This window comes from Gopherus evgoodei, chromosome 2 (assembly GCF_007399415.2).
Source record: "Gopherus evgoodei ecotype Sinaloan lineage chromosome 2, rGopEvg1_v1.p, whole genome shotgun sequence".
NCBI classification, from domain to species: Eukaryota; Metazoa; Chordata; order Testudines; family Testudinidae; genus Gopherus; species Gopherus evgoodei.
Window position 1 is genome coordinate 57,206,391 of NC_044323.1, and position 15,959 is coordinate 57,222,349.

A 15,959-nucleotide genomic window follows, 5' to 3' on the forward strand; every position below is an offset into this window, starting at 1 on the left:
GGGAGCTGGGGATCCAGCAGATCCTGGCTGACCTCAGCCTTTCCCATTGAGGAAGATCTGCACATATCCTCATGTAGCCCTGTACTCCCACTCTCTTATCCCCATGTGGCCCTGCACCCCCTACTCCCATTCAGCCACTGGCTCAATGTTGTCACTAGCTCATGTGCCCCCTCCCCAGTCTGTCATCCCCTAACTAGCCCTTCTGAAGCCCGGTCTGTGACTCCCCAGCAACCCCGTGTGTCCCACTCTGTGCATCCCCCCCATATCCTGTGCCTCCTTACCTAAATATAAGAAAAGTACCTCTGCCCCCTCCCTCTCTGCAACTGGATGCTCCAGCCCCTGAGCCAGCTGCTCTCTCTTCTGGCACCACACCAGCCCCTGGTGAGCGAAAGGTTTAATTATAGTATGACCCCTCTCACAGCTTTCTTTTACCTGCGCGCCAGAATCAATTATTCGGGGGACGGGGGGAGAGAATCTGCAGGGACATTAATTCTGCATTTGTGCAGTGATACACAATTCCTCCAGGAGTAAAGATGTTCACATGTTGTTCAAAGAAAGGGGAGGTGGTAGAATTAGGGTCCAGCACATAGGTCAAAGGAGTTATCAATACCTGAAGTAGAGGCAAAAAATATTTAATGGAAACTGAGATGGTCTAGGGTTTTATGTTATATAATTTGCATAAATTACACCAATATTTTGCCTCCTGCTTCTGGAAATGCCAAATTCCCTAATGTGATAGCTTACCTGATCCTGAATTGATGGAGAGATGTACTACAAAAAAAAAGCTAAATGTTTGTAAATCAGTCTGCAAATAAAAAAAAAATATCAAGCAGAAAAGGAATTTAGACTTCAGACTTATAGCTATGCACATGTATAAAAATAAGAGTTCCAATATCATTCCACACACGTGCTGAAGAACGTCGGTTGTAAGCTTACTACAGCATACTAAAATAAAATCAAATGTGCAGTTAGCTAGAGTATATCTATCACATTTAAAAAGGAAACTATTTCCATATGATTTAACAAAGCATTTTTGTTTAACTAGAATATGTAATGAAGAAATAGACAAATTGATACTGTTCTGGTATCAACATTAATGGGACATGAATACATAAAATAAATAATGGCACTGTTTAAATATATAGGCTTTGAAATACTGGTGAGGAAAGAACAACAAAAACTGGTAAGACCGTGCATGCCAAATAGGAAAACACACAGACAAAAATATATAGGTATCAAGCGAAGATTCATAGCCAAAATTGTTGAGTGCTACCTGTTTTGTTCAGGATGATAAAGATGAATTGGGTGTAGGGAGACCTCCCAAAGTATTAAGATTTGTTTCCTTCTGGTATAAAGGTAGATATACTACACAGCATATTATTTAATTGTGAATATAGACGAGTAATTTACCTTAAACATCAGCTTAAAACTTTGTTTGCTTTAAGGAATCATGACTAGTACTTACATACCTTTGTATCAGAGGAAGAGTATTTGGAATCCTACATAATTTGGATTAGATTAATGTGACAGATCAATTAGTGAAGACAGGAACAATCCAGAGACAACCTAGCTTCACCTGTTCCGTACACATAGCTCTGTTCCTCACACACTGATACATGTTAAAGTAAGTAAGTATCATGCTCCTGAAAAGATTAATAGCACTAAGCAGGGATAAGTAGGAAGGAAGGCAGGAAACCTCATGCACATTACATTCAAAATAATAACATTCCACTTGAGATTTGACATCTACCGACATCACTAAAGTAAACTGGAAAATCACTGGAAAATCTGCTATAAAAGTATAGCGCATATTACCATAACATGAAATTAGCTTAAGGCAGATATTGATGAGGCTTGGTGAAATGGACAAGATGTAGCAGCCAAGCTACCTATCATAATGAATAATCAATGATGGTAAACTGACTACATGAGGAGTTGTCTTTGGTTCCTCAGTCTGACAGATTTGACAAGCCAAGCAATTCAGCCTGGGAGCTGAAACTGAACACAAACTAGAGATTAGTGCAGTTACCAATAGAATTTATGGGAATTTCTTAGACTACATTGTAATAAAGAAGTAGTAATAGATTAAGGAACTCTGTCTATAAACATTTTAACGCGCTGCAGGTAGATTTTTTAAATGAACTAGTTTACACATTTTGTGCTCACCTTATCAGTGGTAAGGGGGAAGCTGGCACATACATGATTTCACACTTTCAAGAGCAAAGTTGTCAAAAGCAAAAACATGCTACCTCAAAATATTGATAAATTACTCAAGTGAAGGAGCCATACCGCACTTTAAGAAGTACCGGCCCACAGGAAAACACATACTCATTGGATCAACTTGCTTAATATTGATAAGACCATAGATTTAAGATATTGACCGCCCCATACCTTTAAGGGGGAGTATGCTGTCCAGCTGACCAAAGGAAAGGGAATAGTGCTCTACAGGGGGCTGGGGGAGGGGAAAGGTCAGAAACTGCTGCAAGAGGGGGGAAATGGGTCAGTGTAGCCATGCTGACTCATCCCCTGGGACCGGAAGAGTTGAAAAGAGGCACGCCTGTGCGGAAGAAGCCCTTTTCCACAGAGCAGGTGAGGCAGCACTCCCCCTCCCTCCCCGTTAGGTGGCAATATATCAGGACCTGCTGTTGGTATTACTCAAGCCTTCCCTTTTCAAGGGGGCTGGGAAGGAATTTCTCTCTCAACACCAGATTGGCAGGGAGAGAGGGGAGGAGTGGTTCACCTGCCCAACAACAGGTTCAGGGAGGGCTTTGCTGATCTGAGGCATGAAGGGAGTTAGGCTATATGTCACAACTTATTATATAAGCATGGAACGAATGTTCAGTGCAGGTACTCCATGGAAAGGTATACAAGTGGATAAATGCCTGGTAAAAGACTTAAAAAGGAGGCATTAGATAAAGGAACAGAATGGGGAGAGGTTTGGGGGTCCTACGAATGGTTCGGCAGAGAGCCAACCCTCCTTCCTTATAGCCTACCTTAACCTTTGGGGTAGGGGGGAAATGGTAAGGTCCCAGCAATGGGTTGGCTGCGGGACCTGGATGGAAATGGAAAAAGAGGGGTGGCTGGCAGAAGCCCCTCAGGTACATTTTCATCTGCCAGTTTGTCCCAGATATCTAATAGTAGAGTTGAGGCCTCATTAAAACCATATCAACAGTCTCCTGTCCTTCTTTCGGTATAGCTGGACAAAGAACTTTTCCTATCATCCTACGCATTGAGCAGTGAACCCATAACAAAACTTTAAAATATTAGCTTCTTTACATCAGTGCTCAACTGAAGTACCAGCAAAAAATACCCTAGCCATACATGTCTAAAATCCCATTCCTTCTAACGAAGTGTTTGCCAGGAATAATTCAGTTTTAACAGGTTGTACAACTCCATAAAACTGAGCCTTATGGGCGCTCAAAGAGTCTAGACTCCAAAATGGTTATGAGAAATATAGTGCCCTACTTTTAACTACTCTAGGCACTAAAACACCCTCTTGGAAGCTACTACACCTGGCAATATAAACTGCTGGCATAACATCCTGAAGAGAGATTACTAGAGTTGATAATATGCTAAGCAGACTAAAACTCAATACATACTGAAGCACAAAAAATATATAGCACTTATGCAACATCATAAATTGAAATAGGAAGGGGGGATTTCCTGGCTATTTACAACAGATAAGATTACTCCCACAACACATATTATGTAGTTTAGGATATACATTAACAACAAATAATATAATTTTGGTTTACATACAAGTATAGAAATACAAACAAATTGCAACCTTAATTATATCACACACTATAATACTGGAGCTAAACACAACTAAAATATCACCTGCTCTTACCTGAGACAAAATTACACCCTCATGCCATTTCTTTGGATATGCAGCTGAAAGTGTGGTTGCCAAGGAAGACTGGCATTCGAATAGTTAACTAGCATATACATAAAAAAATTGGGGAAATGGGGTTTTGATAAGGGAAATGGACAAAGTACAGTTATCTCCTGGTTCTTGGCCAAGTAATCAGTACAGTAATTGAAGGTAATGATCAACTGAAGATAGTAAAGTCAGTCATTGCATGCCTATTTATTTTCAGTTTATTGCTAAAATGTAAGAAATCAGTATAAGTCATGAGTCCAAAAAAAATGGTTACTGCTCAAACTTGAGTGGAAATATTCAGTGGATAATAAAGTTCTGTTTATGTCCAATTTCCCCTTTTATTTCAGAAATTTTCAAGAAGGGAAATAAATATCTTGTCTGATAAATTTTTACTTAACATGTAAAATACTGTAATAAAGTAAATAAGAAAGCAGCAAGCAGAGGATAATTTTATTTTCTTCACTTATTTAATAAGAGAAGTAGGATATATTTTGCATTAGCCAAAAAAAATGCTAGATCAAATAAATGTACTCTGCTGTGAACACATGAAGCAACTGAGAAAATGCAGGATATGCTTCATGTCTTGATAGCTTCCTATTAGTGTACTTCTACCCTTTTCCCTCAGTTTTAGTTCTCATGTGTTCTTTTTTAATGGTAAATTAAATTAAATTTACAAAATACACTATAATCCACAATAGAGTATACTTACCCACCCACAAAGCAGAGGATATAAAACGCAAAGTAAAATATAGCAAAGGGTCCAAAAGTTACTAGGAAGAGCACAACACCAAGGCTTCCCCATCCCCATATGGAAAGACTGGTCTGAAACAAAAAACAGAACAGGAATAATTAATGTAGTATTTGTAACATTTTGGAGAACTTTTAGTAAATTAAAAGTAACATATTTGTAATGTCTTAAAAGATATCATGACTGCCTATTTTGATTTGGTTTTCAGAGTTTTAGTTTACGTAAAGAGAAGAGGTTCCAAAATATTAGAAAAGACGTTTTTATAACTGAATATATTTGGGCTAACAATCCCATTTAGCCAACAATCAGATTGCACAATTCTTTCAGCAACTAATTCTTCCTTCTATGCAAAAAATTAAATATAACACATCCTTTACACACTGTCACCCCTACTCTGATTATGCATTTGTGCACTTCTCTTCCTTGGGTCCTCTTATTTTCATGTAACTTTCTACTTCTTACTCCTCTGTTACAGTCTTTACACCTCTTTTGATTCATCTCAGACTTTCCGGAGAAGGGAAGTGTGATGGTTCTCAGGTAACCCAGGACTATGAGTCACCTCCTGCCTGCAGCAAGAGGAAGCCTTGGCCACGGTGGCTGGATATTAGCCACTCATGCTCTCTGCACCAGGCTATGCCAGCTCTGTCTTCATCTTGCAGATTAAAAATAGGTGCACTCCAGTCCCTGAGTCTCTTTGAGGTTTTCTTCTGTGATCTCCAGCCCAACACTGGCTACTCAGAAATCCCAGATCCTCTGCCCCCAAAGGAGCAGTCTACATCAGAGTTTTCCTTAAGTCACTGCTTCTGTAAAATCACACAGCACTTGTGAGCACTTATAATAAAACAAGAGTGGGTTTATTTAAGAAAGAATGGCAATTTAATTGGAAACAAGAGTGCAGTGCAAACAAATGGGCATAATACAAAACCAAATAATAAAATGCAAACCTGGATCTACATTTATTAATAGTTAATTTTTCCATCTAATAAAGTGAGCTCCCCCTCCCCCCACGACAAGCATAAAGTTCAATCTGTTGCAGAGCTGGCTGGCTTCACAGGAACCAGGATCCAAACTCATGAGAAAAACCCCTTGCGACACCCTGGCTCCCCAATATTCACCATGGTCATGTAATTAGGATAGGTTTTGTATGAAGTATACCTTGTGAGGTGGTATTCTAACAGTCTTGATCTGCTACACAATATCATCTAACTGGATTCTGACTGTTTGCAGTTTCTCTAGTGGTGTTCCATTGAAAGTCTTGGGATGGAACAATGCTAGATAATTGAGTCTTGCATTATATCATCAACTAACCAGGACAGGGTGACAATTACTTCCTGCTTGAATAGGCCATCACCAAGACAAATTATCCTGGAGACTAACTTTTACTCCGTGTCCGTAAAGTATACTTTCACTATAAATACTTTTGCCTTAAATATTATCCTCCATACATCTTGCAATGATTATGAATCATTACAAGTTACGAGCTTTCTGTAGATACCTTATGGATACATATTCCGCAAGATATGTTTGGCTGAGTAAGTCTGTCAGGTCTGAGATGAGTTTTTTGCCAAGGAGTCTGTGTCACAAGTAGTATATGCTCAGGTCACACAATAACCATCTTTCCACTTGTGCACGACCTTCCATAGTCAATAAGTGCTGCTCCTTCATTTAGACAGAAGGAATTATACTAAACTAGAGACCAATACAAAATGGTCCTTCCTCCACTAATACCATTGCATTGGTCAAGAGCTGCATCAAACACTTTGCTGAAGGCTTATTTGGAGGGTTAAGTTAATTGTGTGTGTCAATTTCTCAATGACAGGGTCACAGAATTTTAGGACAGATCTAGTCTGACCTTCTGTATATCAAAGGCCACCAATACCACCCACATGGAAGTTCATTACAAGCAATTTATGTTGCTCCACAATATGCTTTCCCCAAATCACTTTATATTCTCACATTTTTAGACCGCCTTCTCTTGTCAGGAAGTACTAAATCTGGGACCTGATGGTACTGTTTGCGTGTGTAATTAGGTGTGCCTCCCTCTTTATGAAGTATATATTGGCAACAATCAGGCCATAGGCTGGTTAACTCTAACATATCCTCACCAGCTTCATTTCTGGTTCCAAAGGCTTATCCTCCATGTCCTAGCCCTCACTATGTTCTCCCACATACTTGTTGAGATCTGCTATAACAATCAATTAGTTTGCGGTACTTCACTTATCACTAGGTTCAAGGCTATCTGGAATTCCTCATCCTCCCTCAATCATACAACCAACCTGCAGCACCTTATCTGCATATAACATTAAATATTAGTTCTCTGCTCGGTGCTATTTTAACTTTCACCAGCAAATCTCTCTTCCTCTGGATGTCCTCAACCTTATCCTGTAATATTTCTGATATGATTATTCCTACTCTATTCCTCCTTGCTGCTGAGCCATGATATATCATCTTGTAACCCACCCTGATGTTCATGGATTTTTATCCTTCCGTTTTGTCTCTTGTATGCAGAAAACATGCACTCTCCTTTTCAAATCTCATCTACTTCTCTTCATTTCCCAGGCATTATTCCAACATTCAGGGAAGCCAAATATAGTTGGTAGGCTCACTTCTTTAGCCAAATGCACCCGGAATGCAGTAGCATTTTCCCATTTCCCCGGATATCAGTCAAAGCAATTGTGCATCATTTCTGGGGAATGCCCTAGTTTTGTACTGATATACTCCCTGAATATGAAGACCCACAGATTATGTCTACACTGTCTATGGAAGCAAGGCTCTTAGCTTGGATCAATAGACTTGGGCTAGCAAGGCTCCCACTAGTGGTCTATAAATAGCAGTGTGGACAGTGCTTTGAAGCTGCAGCTCTGGCTGGAGCTTGGGCTTTGAAACCTACCCTCCTCCCTAAGCTTCAGAGACCAAGGCCCACCCCGAGCAGCAAGTTCAAGGCACTGTGTATACAGTTAAAGCATAGTTCAGTCCAGTCTACAGCGGAATATGGAAAGCATGCTTTAACCTGATCCCAAGAATGAAATAAATGAATACAGGCAATAATTTAGAGGCCTTCCAAGAGTTCTGCGATACTGAGGGGTTCTCAATTTTTTTCTTGGTGTGGACTACATCTCAGAGTGTGTGTAATTTATCACCTCTCCTACAAGTTATTAAATAACATCCCTGTGGGAATTCCTGTAATTGCTTACATGGAAGAATAACATTAAGTATTTAATGTACTTGCCTTCTAACGTGGTTTGACAGTTGTAAAACAAAAGGAGATCCAGCACTAAGTTGTCTGCCAGCTCTTCTCAGAGAGCGATGAAAAGACTACCTTTAACTCTTATTCTCTGAAAGGAGTACTTAGAATATTTAGAGCTTACACACTTTCCTTTGACTTTATACATGGAAGTCAGAAAGTTCACTTTCTAGAAAAGATATTTAGACCCTTAGAAGAGTCAAAAGCCATATGACTCAAGGGAACAGATATAATAAAGTGGTCTTTGTGCCCTTCTGGGGGAAAAACATAAAACATTTTCACCTCTCAGACTGAGACATACCTACTCACCCAGCAATATATCCTATCATAAAATATGAAGAATTATATGTGATTCTAAATCCTATTGGAATGTTAAGAGTGAAGTTCTGCTTTCCTATTGGTTAAAATTACTTGTTTCTTCCTAAGAGAGAGGCTAGTCCCCTGAATAAGTACCGCAATATCCATAGTAAAATGCCGTCATTTGCACAGGGGAGGGCAGGGGGGCTCAAGAGCTGGAAGACATTTTTCCTTTTAACATCAGAAACTTTCATAGATAAATATTAATTAAAACATGAATACAATTCAAAATCTAGTAGCTGAAAATTGAAACCACTAGAGATTTTTTCTGGCTGTGAACTGCTTTGATGTTATTAAATGAAGTTATCCTTGTCACAGAAAATAACATGCTATTTTATTGCTCATTCTTCCCTTGATTCTTAGGACCATACACACATCTTTTTATCATGAAAAATCCACAATTCCAGCTCCAATCAGATCAACTTGAAACATAACTTTTTTCTGGTTATTAATCTACAATTTCAAAACCACTGCTTTTTCCAATGTTTTCTAATGAAAAAATATTCTTCAATTCTTCCGCAGTTCTCACCTTGCAGAACGTCTTGTATCAGGAGACTAGAATCTTTTACAAAAGATTAAATTCTGCAGAAAATAACCAATATCGAAGATCTCTGCCACCCTAAAAGTTGGCATTTCCAGTGGCCCTTATTATAAGTAAGCTACTGTGTGCACCATAGCATGGTGGACCAAAATTTTGTATGACAGACACAGCAGTGTGGAAATTTTACAACAGCTTCATTTAATTAAAAATAAAGATTTGTTAATTTCTTCCTGTATTACTTGCACTTATATTAAATTCTCTTTTACACTGTCATCATATTTCAATACCCCTCATATTTTTGCATGGAAGTTGCAGTCCACGTTTTGGAATTGGGGCCTTTAGCAGCTGAACAGAGAGTTTGGGATTGTGGGATAAAAACACCGGCCAATATTCTCAATTTCAGTCACCTACAGACTTGAGGATTTGGTTGCCTCTTCTACTCACTATTCCTGTATATCTTCCTGTACATCTTTTCAGTGGTGGTATAATATTTCACAAAATATGACAGTTCAAATTTTGCAGAACAGTTCTGTGACAAGAAATAGATTTCCTGGTCACATAATACATCGGGCACTGATGCTAACTAATCATGGAATCTTCTTCTAGCCAAATCAGTTCAAGATTCATAGATTCACAGACTCTAGGACTGGAAGGGACCTCAAGAGGTCGAGTCCAGTCCCCTGCCCTCATGGCAGGACCAAATACTGTCTAGACCATCCCTGAGAGACATTATCTAACCTACTCTTAAATATCTCCAGAAATGGAGATTCCACAACTTCTCTAGGCAATTTATTCCAGTGTTTAACCATCCTGACAGTCAGGAACTTTTTCCTAACGTCCAACCTAAATCTCCCTTGCTGCAGTTAGAGCCCATTGCTTCTTGTTCTATCATTAGAAGCTACGGTGAACAAGTTTTCTCCCTTCTCCTGATGACACCCTTTTAGATACCTGAAAGCTGCTATCATGTCCCCTCTCAGTCTTCTCTTTTCCAAACTAAACAAACCCAATCCTTTCAGCCTTCCTTCATAGGTCATGTTCTCAAGACCTTTTATCATTCTTGTTGCTCTTCTCTGGACCCTCTCCAATTTCTCCACATCTGTCTTGAAATGTGGTGCCCAGAACTGGACACAATACTCCAGTTGAGGCCTAACCAGCGCAGAGTAGAGCAGAAGAATGACTTCTAGTGTCTTGATCACAACTCACCTGTTAATGCATCCCAGAATCACATTTGCTTTTTTTGCAACAGTATCACACTGTTGACTCATATTTAGCTTGTGGTCCACTATGACCCCTAGATCTCTTTCTGCCATACTCCTTCCTAGACAGTCTCTTCCCTTTCTGTATGTGTGAAACTGATTGTTCCTTCCTAAGTGGAGCACTTTTGCATTTGGCCTTATTGAACTTCATCCTGTTTACCTGAGACCATTTCTCCAATTTGTCCAGATCATTTTGAATTTTGTCCCTGTCCTCCAAAGCAGTTGCAATCCCTCCCAGTTTGGTATCGTCTGCAAACTTAATAAGCGTACTTTCTATGCCAACATCTAAGTTGTTGATGAAGATATTGAACAGAGCCAGTCCCAAAACAGACCCCTGCGGAACCCCACTTGTTATACCTTTCCAGCAGGACTGGGAGCCATTAATAACTACTCTCTGAGTACGGTTATCCAGCCAGTTATGCACCCACCTTATAGTAGCCCCGTCTAAATTGTATTTGCCTAGTTTATCGATAAGGATATCATGCGAGACCGTATCAAATGCCTTACTAAAGTCTAGGTATATCACATCCACCGCTTCTCCCTTATCCACAAGACTCATTATCCTATCAAAGAAAGCTATCAGATTGGTTTGACACAATTTCTTCTTTACAAATCCATGCTGGCTATTCCCTATCACCTTACCACCTTCCAAGTGTTTGCAGATGATTTCTTTAATTACTTGCTCCATTATCTTCCCTGGCACAGAAGTTAAACTAACTGGTCTGTAGTTTCCTGGGTTGTTTTTATTTCCCTTTTTATAGATGGGCACTATATTTGCCCTTTTTCAGTCTTCTGGAATCTCTCTCGTCTCCCATGACTTTCCAAAGATAATAGCTAGAGGCTCAGATACCTCCTCCATTAACTTCTTGAGTATTCTAGGATGCATTTCATCAGGCCCTGGTGACTTGCAGGCATCTAACTTTTCTAAGTGGTTTTTAACTTGCTCTTTTTTATTTTATCTTCTAAACCTACTCCCTTCCCATAAGCATTCACTATGTTAGACATTCCTTCAGACTTCTCAGTGAAGACCGATACAAAGAAGTCATTAAGCATCTCTGCCATTTTCAAGTTTCCTGTTACTTTCTCTCCCTCCTCACTGAGCAGTGGGCCTACCCCGTCCTTGGTCTTCCTCTTGCTTCTAATGTATTAATAAAAAGTCTTCTTGTTTCCCTTTATTCCCATAGCTAGTTTGAGCTCATTTTGTGCCTTTGCCTTTCTAATCTTGCCCCTGCATTCCTGTGTTGTTTGCCTATATTCATCGTTTGTAATCTGATCTAGTTTCCATTTTTTATATGACTCCTTTTTATTTTGTAGGTCATGCAAGATCGCACGGTTAAGCAAAGGTGGTCTTTTGCCACATTTTTTATCTTTCCTACCCATCGGAATAGCTTGCTTTTGGGCCCTTAATAGCATCCCTTTGAAAAACTGCCAACTCTCCTCAGTTGTTTTTCCCCTCTATCTTGATTCCCATGGGACCTTACCTATCAGCTCTCTGAGCTTACCAAAATCCGCCTTCCTGAAATCCATTGTCTCTATTTTGCTGTACTCCCTTCTACCCTTACTTAGAATTGAAAACTCTATGATTTCATGATCACTTTCACCCAAGCTTCCTTCTACTTTCAAATTCTCAAACAGTTCCTCCCTATTTGTTAAAATCAAGTCTAGAACAGCTTCCCCCCAGTAGCTTTCTCAACTTTCTGAAATAAAAAGAAGTCTGCAATGCAATTCAGGAACTTATTGGATAATCTGTGCCCCGCGGTGTTATTTTCCCAACATATACCTGGATAGTTGATGTAACTGTTTTCTCTTTGGGCAAAACATTATGGCCTAGCAGCAAAGTGAGAAATAAAAGTCTTAAAAGTCTTAAAAATAAAAGCACAAAAACAAAAGTTTCCATTACACAATATGACAAAACAAGGTTCCTCCAATTCTAGGTACTCCCCAAGTTTACAGAGAACAAAATGTATTCACTGTGCCCTCAAAAGGGTGCTAGGTGCCATAACTAGAAAACAGACATGGGCCCTATTCCAAATAGTTTACAGTCTAAGGAACAACAAGAGAGGGCAAGGGAAGACATGACAGACTGAAGTCCGGGTATATGAGGACCAGAATTTATAAATACAAAAAAAAAAATCACACTAGATTTTCTCTATAATTTTTGAAGTTATACATAATGCTTATACTCAGGCTTTATTAAAGTGTATCATATGATCTAATCTTAGAAGTCTGGGGAAAAACTTCACATTGAGAAGATAAGAAACTCTCTCTATAATTATCAAATACATCTCCCTCAAAACTTTCTGGGTAGCCAGGACAGTGAACTTCTCTACCCCATACCATTTTTGGTAATTTAGCATATAGCTGCAAAAAGAGTCAAATCTCTTTAGGCATTTTAATAAGCTTTCTTAAGGCTAAAATTTAACTGACCCAATTGTACTTGATACCACTGTATTAAATTTTAGCTGAGATATTCACCCAAATTGATCTATACTTTATGAAATGGTACATAATCCTATTGATTTCTAGCTACTCAAAAAAGCTCATCTTTAGAAAAGTATTATTTAGGCTTCTTGATAATGGAATTCCCAAGAACAATTTTAGACAAAGTCTGCAGCAATTAAGACTCACAGCTACATCTTTTTTTTTTTTTAAATTTATATATCAGCTACTGAAATTATAAGAGTTAATGCAGTGGTAGCTCCGGAGTCAAATGAAGCTCTTCAGAAGTTAATATGCAGCTCCTTCGATACGCACCAACTCCGGGGCTGGAGCTATAGGCACTAACTTTCCAATGAGCCAGGGGGTGCTCACTGCTCAACCCCTGGCTCTGCCACAGGCCCTGCCCCCACTCCACCCCTTCCCACTCCCTCTCCTCATCCTGCAGTGTCCTTGCTCCTCCCTACCCCCCACAGAGCCTCCTGCATACCACAAAACAGCTGATCGGGAGATGTGGGGAGGAATAGGGGTGCTGATGGAAGCAAGGGGTGCTGATCAGTGGGGCTGCCGGTGAGTGGAAGGCGCTGGAAGGGAGCTAATGGGAGGGCTGCTGGTGTATTACTGTGGCTCTTTGGCAATGTACATTGATAAATTCTGGCTCCTTCTCAGGTTCAGGTTGGCCACCCTGGAGTTAATGCAAGGAAAGTCCATAATTCTACTGGGCTAACATAAGAAGTCACACACCAGGAGAATTTGCTACAAACACATAATACCAGCTTAGTAGAAAATGCTGTAGAACTATTTACTTAAGCATAAGCATCTAATATTCCAATGTCAGTATTTTCCAACTCACACGCAAATGCTGAAGATGGACATTACTGCTAATGTTACTAAAAATAATCAAAGTAATTTACAATTCTGTAGATTTTTCAAATGTTTCCAGTTCTACTATAGTTTTAAAGAGAAAATTATTCATTCAACAGGGACCTGTGAACTGATTCCCTGAGAAAAGGAGGGTATGTTACGTGAAAGCATTTCTCTAGGAGTCTTGGGGTACATCTACACTGCAAAAAACCCTGCAGCAGCAAATCTCAGAGCCCGAGGAAACTGACTTGGGCTCACCATACAGGGCTAAAAACAACAGTATAGACATTCTCATTCAGGCTGGAAGCCAGGCTTCCCTTCTCATCATGTCCCAGAGCCTGGACTCCAGCCCAGATGGGAACATCTACACTGCTATTATTAGCTCCATAACATGAGCCCAAGTCATTTGACCCAGGCTCTATGACTCGCTGATGCAGGGTGGGTTCTTTTATTTTTGTTTTTTTAACATAATTTTTACTGTACCCTTTTTGTAGACATGTAACTCCTATAGAAAGCTACTTAGACTTCAGTATATAATGTAGGCTTCAATCCTGCAAAGACTCATAAACACACTTAATTTAAGCAGTTCAGTGGGATTACTCACTTGCTTAATATTGAGCATGAAAATGAGGTTGTGGGATTGAAACTTAAAATTAAATTATGAAAAAAGTCATAGCTCAGCTACAGAAAGGGGGTTTCCATAAACATTATTTCTGCCACATAGCTCAAAGTTACACATAATTCTGTATTGTTCTATAGTTTCTTCTTTTTCTGGGTCACAATTTAAGAACATAGCATGATCCAGCTCTCCAGAGAAGGAAGATGGGTCAGTTTTGCAATTACAGATAAGTAATTCCTTTCTAAAAGTACAGAAGACATACACATCCTGCCACTGGCTCCATCAGCAATTTGTAAGGGAGGGGAAACAAATTGTTTTCCCTCCTATTTCCCTCACTTCCACATACCTGCCTCCTCTCCACATAATGAATAAGCTAAACAAGGGTAAAGTTGCTATAGACATGAGACTGGATGGACCAGGTTAATCGTTGGCACGGACAGGACTGTTTAGAGGCACTCCTTAATAGTTCAGCTCTATCTCCGGGTCAGACTACTCCATGTTTCTTTTTTAAGGACAAGAATAGTGACTGGTACTACTAAGATGCTCACTAAGGGTTAGTGGGTGGGAAGAGCTGTGCTTTTTACACTGAGTAGCTAGCTTAGGAGAAGGAAAGCATGTGACATACAGGTGCAAGTCTCATGAAACTGATTAAGTTGGGGTTGTGCTTACTTCCCTTTTTGAGAACAACAGCAGAGCTCATTTATGGATTCCCTCCTGCCCATGAAAGGCTTGCATGGTTTGCATCCTGCCTGGGGTGTCATTTAGGTGAAAAGAGATTCCAATTTCTGACTAGGAGGTTGTGGCCTTCTCTCTTGCTACCATGATTCATTCCTTTGTCACCACAAAACTGGATTGCTGCAATGCACTCTATTGGGAGCTACATCTTAAATTTATTTGGAAACTGAGACTGAGCTGGTGCATTCTCTACCATTTAAGCAAGGTCTCTCACCATGATCTTGTTATTAAAAAGGGCACCGTAATTTGCACTGGCTGTCTGCAGGTTTCCAGATGGAATTTAAGTTGATGGTTATGGCCTATAGTATGAAGCCAGTAATGGCTTTGCACACACCTTCTTAAGAGACTATCTTTTCCTGTGCCAGAATGACACAGTTAAACCAGCAGAGGTATGCAAGCCAGACTCCCTTAATATAAAGGGAAGAAGATGCTAGCATGATGGACCCTTGAATTCAGAATCTGCTCCAATATGACCCATATTTGTTGATTTTCATAGCATAAAGCAAAATACACCTTTTTACATAGTGTTTTGGGTAGGGAGTTTTGCAGTGTTGCTTATGAGAATATTTGGCAGATGTAATGTCTCAATTTTCCACTGTTAAGTTTAGTTATTGCTTTACACAGAGTCTGCTCCTGGATTCACCTTTAAGTTTTAAAAAAATTGGAAGGGTAATGGGCACCTAGGATAAAGCGCCTTTTTATTGTTTTGTTCTCAGAAAAGCAGAATAAAATACTCACATTAAGACTTTGTTCAATACCACTGCAAAGTGGTAGACTTCATTTCTCAGAAACCTCCAAATAGCTAGATTGCAAAGAAGGATATTTCAAAAACTTTAGGGTCATATAAGGGAAATGCACCAAACTTTTTTAAAAAGGTACATTGTGAAAATTATATTCCTTGTATTAGAAGCTGAATATAAGAATTTCTGGATTTGCAGAATGATTCATGTTACAAGTTATTAGTAAAAATCAGCAATTATGTTTAACATATATTTTTTTCTGCAACATACTAGTTTTCCACATTTTTTGAACTAGCAAGTTCAGAGGCATACCTAAGGATATTTTAAGATGTATATGTAAAAATAGAATTTTTTGTTACATTTTTAGAATGGCATAAATCCCATGACAGGAGTTTTTATTTTCCATATCTGTGGGAGTAGGTAATTCTGAAACTGAAACACAAAAATGGCAGACTAGATTACTGAATATTCTGCTACTATAAGAATATATTCCATATTAAGTGAGAAGTGCACCTTGAAATGGAACTTTCCTCTCT

The 15,959-nt window shown here is 39.3% G+C and overlaps 1 protein-coding gene across 4 annotated transcripts in view; it reads right to left on the reverse strand.

Annotated features, from left to right (window-relative positions):
- SNX13 (sorting nexin 13) overlaps nucleotides 1–15,959 on the reverse strand; it is a 153,351-nt gene that overhangs the window by 106,488 nt on the left and 30,904 nt on the right. For all 4 annotated transcript variants that reach the window (XM_030550718.1, XM_030550716.1, XM_030550717.1 and 1 more), the window contains exon 2: nucleotides 4,593–4,705. In XM_030550718.1, the coding sequence (XP_030406578.1) occupies nucleotides 4,593–4,705 (113 nt within the window). The remainder of the gene's footprint in view (nucleotides 1–4,592; nucleotides 4,706–15,959) is intronic.